This window comes from Echinops telfairi, unplaced genomic scaffold (assembly GCF_000313985.2).
Source record: "Echinops telfairi isolate 266 unplaced genomic scaffold, ASM31398v2 ScPeMD7_3533;HRSCAF=4204_0, whole genome shotgun sequence".
Taxonomy (NCBI): Eukaryota; Metazoa; Chordata; class Mammalia; order Afrosoricida; family Tenrecidae; genus Echinops; species Echinops telfairi.
The window spans coordinates 41,345,934-41,355,724 of record NW_022107431.1 but is presented as its reverse complement, the minus strand read 5'-3'; the positions used below and the strand labels follow the sequence as shown (position 1 = coordinate 41,355,724).

Genomic DNA, 9,791 nt, shown 5'->3' with positions numbered 1-9,791 from the left:
CAAAAAAACCCTTATTTTATAAAAGCAGGACCATAAAACTTTCACAATCTGCTAATTAAACTAGAAATATAATTCAGATCTTCAAAATTTATTAATTTGCTTATAAGCAGTGACTAATGCATCTACTACGAACCAATGTGAGATTTAAGGTCTACAACTGTATCTTTGAAAGTGTGTCTTTTTCCATTTTATATAAAGATTCCTTCACACTAGATGATTCCTAATTAAAAAGGAATTCAATCATATTTAATGAATCAAAAATCTCTTACCAGTGATGTCTGATCTTCAAATGGCCTTGTAATGTTCTTCCTAAGGATATTTAAAAAGACATTTTTAAGTCAGTTCCAATTTTATTAATCTTGAATTTGTCTAAAACAATTAAGTAATATATTAAGTAAATTTCATGTTTAGGTGTTTTAAAAAGCCGTACTGGAAGGATACTCATTCATTTAAATACTTATTTAGTGGCTCACCATTCTAGGACATAGGGATGCTACTGCTGACCATGTGAACTGTGAGGAAACTAGTCTGTATGTTAAAGCCACCCACTTGTGGTATTTCTGGTAAAGCACCAGTAGGCAACTAAGACAACAGCTAACAGTAATTTGCAAATAAGTAAACAGGAACTACTAGTAACATGGAAAATATAAATTAAATGATCAGTTTTTATTTAATTATATAAATACACCACAAGTACATAAATATCCATAAACTATATTACATTCACTCAGAACAAATTTTTCAAAAAGCTTCATTGAGCATATAATTATATCCAGTATGTAATGCCATTTTTATAAATCTCAAGCAGAAAATGCAAAAGAATACCTCATTGTTATTTCAAAGTAAAAATGGTCATTTCAACATAATTTATGAGAATTTAAAACCTGAGAGAACCTAAAATTGCTAAAATTAAGGAATTGTTATTTTAAGTCATTTAATAAGCATCATACTACCATTAAAAATGACACATAACTATAAATAGAAAAATGCATTGTAATAACACAGTAATCAACAACAGATGCTAAAACTGAGCAAATGTTTTGAGAAGGATATTTTTGCATAGTCTAAAAGTATCTACTCTAAAATATTTAATTACACACACACACACACAAACAGTAACTTTATATTTGAAAAACCAGGAGGCATAGCTTTAACCACGGACAATGCTACCAGTAAGAAGACTTACTGAGGTCATCTACTCTGATACTGAATACTGAGGAGGGACATACTTCACTTTTGTGGCATTCCCCCAAATGGATAACCTTAATCTATTCATGAGGAAACTTAAGATAAACACACATTGAGGGCATTCTAAAAATTAATTAACAAGTACATTTAAAAATTGTCAAGATCATCAAAGACTGAGGAATTGTCACAAATTGGAGGAGTAAAGAGTCGACTACTAAATGTAATAAGGAATCCTGCGGGGAAAAAAGGGTTCCTATGTAGGAAAATTGATAAAACTAAAATTAAGCTTGTAATTTAGTTAACAAGATTGTACCAACGATCATTGTGCTATCATTATGCAAGGTATAACATTAGAAGAAGTGGGTGAAGGAAATATGGAAATGATAACAAATGTTGTAACGTTTCTCAAGTCTACAGTTACCACCACTTGACTGTAAGCTTGTCAGACTGTGGTGGCTTGTGTGTTGCTGTGGTACTGGATGCTATGTCACTGGTACCAGCTAGGTCACCCAAAATGAACAGGTTTCAGCAGAAATTCCAGATTAAAAACAGACTATGAAGAATTCCACTTCAGAGAAATTAGCCACCAAAAAACTTATGGGCAGTATTAAAACTCTGATACTGAAGGCCTAATAAACATTGTCAGAAATAGTGCCACTTCAGAGAAATGTATGGGCAGTATTAAAATTCTGATACTGTCGCAAGTAGTGCCAGAAGAAAACAGAGCCCCTCAGGACTGAAGGCACTCAGAATATGAGGAAGATGTGCCTCTTCCAAGTAGAGTTGACCATGATGATGTGGATGGAGTAAAGATGTGGGAGTAAAGCGTTCCGGACCTGTATTTGCTGACGGGGATCTACTCAAAATGCGAAAAACAGCTGTGAAAATCTACTGGACTGGTAGTGATCAATCTGTGAGAAAATCTTATGGTTGACTTTGCTGAGAATGACACAACAATAAGAATGGCATTGCATTCATTGTCAAAAAGGACATTTCAAGCTATCTTAAAGTGTAAGGCTGACTGTAATAGGAATATCAATCAATACAACTATTATTTAAATGAATACTCAAAGAAACTCAATCAATACAACTATTATTTAAATGAATACTCAAAGAAACTCAATCAATACAACTATTATTCAAATATATGCATCAGCCACTAAAGCTAGTAATGAACTCTACCAAAGTCTTCAGTCAGAAATTGATCAAACATGCAATCAAGAGGCACTGATCATTATTGGCCACTGGAATGCAAAAGTTGGATATGGTCTTCAAAAAAACAAACTTGGAAAAAAACAAACCTGGATGGTCTTCGTAATAGAAACAAGGCTGGATATCACATGATAAAAGTTTTTAAGACCAAGGACTTCTACATAGCAAATATCTTTTTTCAACACAAATGTCGACTATACAAACGGAAACTTCTTCAGATGGAATACACAGCAATCAAATTGCCTACATCTGTGGGTAGAGGCAATGGTAAAGCTCACTATCTACAGCTAAAACCAGGCCTGGGGCTAACTGTGGGACAAACTATGAATTGCTCCGGTTGAAGCTGAATAAAACTAAAACAAGTACACAAGAGCAAAATATGACCTTGAGTCTATCCCATCTGAATTTAGAGAACATCTGAAGTATAGATGTGCTGCACTAAACACTAATGACAGAGGACCTAATGAGCTGTGGGAAGACATCAAGAACATGCTATGTAGAATCATGAAGAAAGCAAAAGGTCATTAAAGACAGGAAAGAAAGATCAAGTGGATGTCAGAAAAGACTGAAACTTTCTCTTAATCGTCGAGTAGCTAAAGCAAACAGCAGAAATGAACAGAACAGACAATTTCAAAGAGCAGCTAGAGAAGGCAAAGTAAAATATAATGAAGTGTGCAAAGACCCTATAGTGGTAAATGGAGGAAAGACGGAAGATGCCAAGGGTTTTGTCTTGCGTGGCTCCACAATCAGTACTCACAGAAGTAGCAGTCAAGAGATCAAAAGATGGCTTGCAACTGGCTAAATCTGCTGCATAAGATGCCGTTGAAAAAAAAAAAAAGATCTCATTGAAGTGTTGAACAGCAAGATTACTTCGAAGACTAAGGTACGTCTGATCCAAGCCATCATATTTTCAATTGCCTCATAAGCATGTGAAAATTGGACGTTACTTATGGACGGCCAAAGAAGAATCAGAGCACTTGACTTACAGTGCTGGCAAAGAATACTGAGAGAGCCATGGACTGGCAAACGGACAAACAAATTCGTTTTGGAAGAAGTACAACCTGAATGCTTCTTGGAAGCTGAGACTGTATCTCACGTACTTTGGACATGTCAGGAGAGGCCAGTCCCTAGAGAAGGGTGGCATGCTTAGTAGAGGAGCAGTGAAAAGAGGAAGGCGCCCTCCACGAGATGGATCAACACAATGGCTGCAACCATGGGCTCAAACCCAAGGACAATTGTGAGCCTGGCGTGGCTCAGGGCCAGCTGGTGTTTCCTTCTGTTGTACACAGGGTTGCTAGGAGTTGGAACCAACTCAACAGCACCTAACAACAACAAAATTATTTTAAAATAATTTTAGGAAAGTATTTTAATCTGCACAAATGCTATGATCACAACCATGTAAGTGCACTCACTACAAATGAGGAAGAACTAGAAAGAAATTAAAATGCTAATAGCTGTACATAAGGAACTATAGTGTTTTAAAAATGAAATATTCAAAATTTTCCATAAGTGCTTTCTTTACTTTTATAATGGAACAAAATAAATTAAGGTAAAATAAATTACTTACTTCTTATACAGAACGCCATATGGTTTTTTCAGTGAATACTGTAAAACATAATTAATAGCTTTCAAAATAAAGCCCATTCTAAAAAGCAGCGATCAGAATACTGCAGTAACAGCAGCCATAAATCATGATAATCCTGGATAGTAAATCAGGATAATCCTGGCCCCCGAATCCTATTCTGATGTCTTCTGTTTGGCTCCTTTATGATTATTTACAGTTCCTACCATATAATTTATAACATAAGCTTAATAGTCTTACACTGGACTTACCTTCCTACCTAGATGTTTCTATGTCTTTTCCACATTGTATCCAGTTTATAATTTCTTGGAAGTCTACCTATTTTGTTTGCCCCCAAAAAACCAGTTGAGAGTATAATACATAATACAGGTAGTCCCCAACTTACCACTGTCTTAAGTCATTTCTGATATAAGGGGACTTCAAAAAGTCAGGGAAACCTTCCATTCCACCAATTTTTTGATACCCACTCTCTGAAGGCCACCACTTCTTTTCTCTTAAGTTTTCATTAATATTGCCTTTTATTATCAGTATCTTTATAAATCTGAGCTTTATCTTTGTGGGTTGGAACCATTACATATAAACATGAGAATGGTAACATCCACAAATCTGAATGAAGTTCAACCCACATCGCTGAAACTCACCTAGACTCCATTCCTTTAGTCAGTCCCCACTGTTTACAGCTCCCCAAAGGCTCCTTCACACTCTCTTCTGCACAAACTTTTTCTTCTGCTTGGCAGTCCTTCTCTTTCTCTCCTGTTTAAACCCCACCCTGCCTTCAAACCAGAGCCTGGGTGGCATAGTGGTTTCAAGTTGGGCTGCGATCCATAAGGTCAGCAGTTCAAAACCACCATGGGCTCAACAGGAGAAAGATGGGGCTTTCTACTCCCATAAAAGTTACAGTCTTGGAAACTCACCGGGCAGTTCTACCCTGTCCTACAGGGTCATCATGAGTTGGCATCGACTCGGCAGCAATTAGTAAGTAAACTTCCTTCAAAATGAAATTTAAATGTCACCTCTGAAAGCCTATGTGAAATCCCCATATAATTTAACCCTGGGTCCCACCCTATCCTGTGACTACCTGAGCACAGCACTTAATTCACAAGGTTACAGTAGTTTACTTGTCAGCCTCCCTCACTAATTGAAGGAACTGTGAACCATGCATAGTAACTAAAAAGCCCAGCTCACTGACATCAAGTCAACGTCAGTTCACAGCAACCCTGTAAGAGAGGGTAGAAATGCCTCTGTGAGTTTCCCAGACGGTAACTGTTAACAGGAGTAGAAAACCCCGTGACAAAATAACAATTTATAAACTACCAAGGGCTCATGAGGGAGGGGGGAGCGGGGAGGGAGGGGAAAAATGAGGACTTAATGTCGGGGGTTTAAGTGGAGAGAAAATGTTTTGAGAATGAAGTACAAATGCGCTTTACACAATTGATGTGTGTATGGATTGTGATAAGAGTTGTATGAGCCCCTAATAAAATGTCTAAAAAAAAAAGAAAACCCTGTCTTTCTTCCTCAGTGCGGCAGGTGGTTTAGAACTGCTGACCTTGTGAATCGCAGCCCAACACATAACCACTACGACATCAGGGCTCCCAGCATAATAACTAGCATTGTTAAATAAATATAAATGGGGACTTCAAAAAGTTCAAAGAAAAATGGAATTGAAAGGTAAAGGAGGAAAAAAAACCTTTTAAAGCTCCTTCATAGAATAACAGAATAAATATACAGAAACGTGCCGTTATTACACTTTACAAATTAAATACTTTCCTAAAATTTAAGTCAAATTCTATTCATTCGAATCTGCTAAAATTTTCTAATTTTAACTAAGGGAGCTAGTTAATTTCCAGAAAACTTCCAACTTTAACTCTTCTCTAAAGATCCCTAGTGACACACTGGTTACATACTTGGCTGAGACTGAAAGGTCAGCAGTTTGGATCCACCACACATCCCCAGGGAGAAAGGCATGGCAGACTTCTGTCAAGAAGTTTCAGCCTGAGAAACCATATGGGACGGTTCTACCCTTGTCCGATAGGCTTCCTCGGAGTCAGAATGGACTCGAAAGGAGTGGGTTTGGGTTTTAATTCTACTCTAAGACAAGCAGTCTTAAGTCAGGGAAAGCTATGTGAGGGGGTCTTCAAAGTTTTGTGAAATCTTTCCTAAAATGACTAGAAACTAAACTTCTATACGTACCACATCTCTCAGGACTTGTGTCACTGTTGCATTTGCATTTCCTCCTTTAATCAGCATGGCATTTTTAATGTTCTCACTGAGCTTCGGCTCCCTCTTCTCAAGGAATCTCTTGGCCCTTTTTGTTTTGGGCTTTCTGTTTGGAAAAAGCAAAATACAGAAGAACAGCTTAAGATATTTTCCTCATATTTCAAAACTAGAACTTGACTGATGTGCAAATTCTTAAAAGTCAGCTGAGATATTGCATTAGCTTATTTATTAATTAGGAGTCCACCTAGTTCTAGCCTGGAGGCAGAGGGAACAACAAGGTTTAGGAGACAATTAGTGACACATGCCTTTTCCTATTCTTTTTCCTGCCTTTGTGGCTCTGTCAGGAGTAAGGGTTGAAGACCTAATGGTGGTCTAAGCCCAGCACTCAGTGGGAAAAAGACAAGGCTAACCGCTCCCCTAAAGATTTACACTTCAGAATCTGCATTGCTTCCACACAGTCAGTTGGCTCTTATTGCTCCAGGTGAACAGAGACCAATTGTTTTACCTTGGATGGCTGCTAGCAAGCTTTTAAAACCCCTAACATATTACTGCTTTTTTTAGTAAATCTTTTTATTAAAAATATTAAAAAGGGAAAAAAATATATTAAAAAGGGAGCAAGACAGGGTGCGATGTAACAACGATGAAAAATACAACTTTCCTCTAGTTCCTAAATGCTCCCCCCCCCCAATCATGATCCGAATTCTACCCTGCAAATCTGGCTAGACCAGAGGATGTACACTGGTACAGATAGGAACTGGAAACACAGGGAATCCAGGGCAGATGATTCCCTTCAGGACCAGTGGTGTGAGTGGCGATACTGGGAGGATAGAGGGAGAGTGGGTTGGAAAGAGGGAACCAATTACAAGGATCTATATGTGACCTCCTCCCTGGAACAACAGAAAAGTGGGTGAAGGGAGACGTCGGACAAGGCAGGTTATGACAAAATAAACAATTTATAAATTATCAAGGGCTCATGAGGAAGGGGGAAAAAAAATGAGGACCTGATGCCGGGGGCTTAAGTGGAGAGCAATGTTTTGAGAATGACAAGGGCAATGAATGTACAAATGTACTTTACACAATTGATGCATGTATGAATTGTGATGTCATATGAGCCCCTAATAAAATGATTAAAAATATATATTTAAAAGGTCCAAATGAATATACTGTTACTATTCTTCAATCTTAAAGCAGTCAAATTATATCCTGCATCCTAATACAAAAATTTGCACATGAAACTGCTAGTGAACCTTTAGGCAGTTACTTAATGTAGCTTATGAATCCAATCCACAGGCTAATTATTGTTTATCTTTCTTCCAGTTGTTATGCCATAATGCCTGCCAGCAAGTACATATTGTCCCGCTCCATCATCACTGCTGAAAGTTACACATTATTGCCACCAAAGGTGAATAATAATGGCTCATCATTTTATAGATTCACTGTTTTAAGGTATAATCCTCACCACAACCCTATGAGATAAGGTATAATTATTATCTTCTGTTTATAAAGGAGGCAACTGGGGGCTGTAAGAGGAGGTACCCCCCAAAGAATCGGAATTGTGCTGGGCAGAGTGGAGCTTTCGTAGTGTGCATTTCCCCCCACTAGGCTAGCATCAAGCAACTCACTCTAAGTTGGTGCACCCAGTGGCATCCCTGGGAAGGTTTTCTCCGGTCACAGTGAATTTTTTTCGTTAAAGTAGTTTTGCATGAACCTTGTTTTTTGTGATGGTCGATTTAAGAGAACAGCATGTGGCTGTGAAATTTTGTTTCCTGCTTGGGGGAAAATGCTGCAGAAGCTGTTGTGATGTTGACCACAGCATACAAGGACAGCACTATGGGAAAAACTCATGTGTGAGAGGTTTTCTTGTTTCAAAAAAGTTGAAATATCCATAGATGACAAACCTTGTTCTTGGGGTCTGCCAAGTTCACGAACAAAAATGATGACTCCTAGTGCATTTGGAGTTTGTTCCACCAGGTCAGACAGTTAACCAAGCTTTCTATTTATTCTTTTCTTTCTGAAAAGATTGTGTAAAAGTGTGTGACCAAAAAAGGCCTGATTTGTGGCAGACGGGGGACAAGTTTTGCCACCACAACTGAGCACCTGCTCACGCAGGCATCTCAGTGTGGCAGTTTTGGGTAAAACCCAGCAAGCCTCTCTTGCCCCACGCCACCTGACTTACCTGACCTAGCTCCCTGCAATGTGTTTTTGCTTCCAAAAATAAAGACCGGCATGAAAGGACAGCAATTTGATGAAGTAGAAGAGGTGAAGAAAAAAGCGAGGGCGGTGCTATCAGCTATCCATACACGAGTTTGAAAAATGTTTCCAAGAATGGAATCACAGATTTGACAAACGTGTTAAGTGTAATGGAGTGTACTTTGAGGTGATGAGGGTGTTTTGTAAAAGAACTTAAAGACATAACTTGGAGGGGGATTCTGTGGCTTTGGGGATACCCCCGTAAGGTGTTTGCTCTCTGAGGATCTTACTTTCCTATAGATTTTTAGCATCAGTGAAAGCACTTCTCTCTTAAAAAACTATGACCCTCCCTGTTCCAGTCCAATGGACAGTTCGGGAAGGAAAATAAAAACAGCGCACATAATTTAGTTGGCCATGCTTTTTTTTTAATTGCTCCCAAGTAAAGTGCATATAAGACTTCCACATATTTACCAGCTGATAAAATATACACATTATTAACTCAAATGAAGGAATAGTTCATGGCAATATAAGGCATGCAAGTGGTATAGTGGGTTACAGGTTGGGCTGCTCACTACCAAATCAGCGGAGAAAGACGAGGCCTTTCAGGCCTGTAAAGACTTACGCCTTGGAAATCCAAAGGGCTACTTCTACTCTGTGTACAGGGTCACTGAGTCAGAATCACCTCCGCGGCAGCTGGATCTGCCTTGGCATATGGCAGTAAAGGTGCTCTATATTCTATACCCCCAGCTGTCACTTATCATGAACTTATGCATGAACTTATCATGCAAAGGCATATAGCACCTTATTTTATCAGCTTTTTATCCCTCTATTAGACTATCAACTAGTCTGAGTCATCCCATCTATCGGTACAGTACATACAGGAATATGTAGCAAGTACACAAAATCTCTGAACGACTAAAAAGACGAAACTCATTTTGCTTACACACTAACGCGGGTAAACTGCATGAAAAAATCAAATCGAAAGAATCTTTAAGAGATCAATAAATACTATTTCTATAAATCTAAAATAGTATCACTCAAATGTGGCAGAGAAGTATACAAAAATGGGAGCAAAGAACTGACGAATGTGTATGTTCTACGTGCTGTAGCAAATGTTTCACCGACATTTTCACAACTCATCTCAAAAGTTCTACAAACTCAAAAAATTAAACTCGCTGCCATCGAGTCGATGTCGACTCACTAGCGACCCTACAGGACGGGGCAGAACTGCCCCCGTGAAAGTTTCCAAGTTTTAGGGGAGCACAAGTCTCATCTGGTCGTTTCAAGTGCATGCGGTTAGCAAGCAGCCCAACGCAGAACCACCACGCCACCAGGAATCCTACAAAAGGGCTTCAAAATCACCAAGGAATGAAATGGGATCTTCCAACTACGATTAAGTACG

General features: G+C 38.5%; 1 protein-coding gene across 1 annotated transcript in view; it reads right to left on the bottom strand.

Annotated features, from left to right (window-relative positions):
• Window positions 1-7,564, bottom strand: part of RPF2 (ribosome production factor 2 homolog) — a 41,733-nt gene extending 34,169 nt beyond the window's left edge. The window contains exons 1-4 of the mRNA XM_030886753.2: window positions 7,548-7,564; window positions 6,173-6,305; window positions 3,968-4,005; window positions 270-309 (exon numbers count right to left, since the gene is read on the bottom strand). Of these exons, the coding sequence (XP_030742613.2) occupies window positions 270-309; window positions 3,968-4,005; window positions 6,173-6,305; window positions 7,548-7,564 (228 nt within the window). The remainder of the gene's footprint in view (window positions 1-269; window positions 310-3,967; window positions 4,006-6,172; window positions 6,306-7,547) is intronic.
• Between the last annotated feature and the right edge of the window lie 2,227 nt (window positions 7,565-9,791).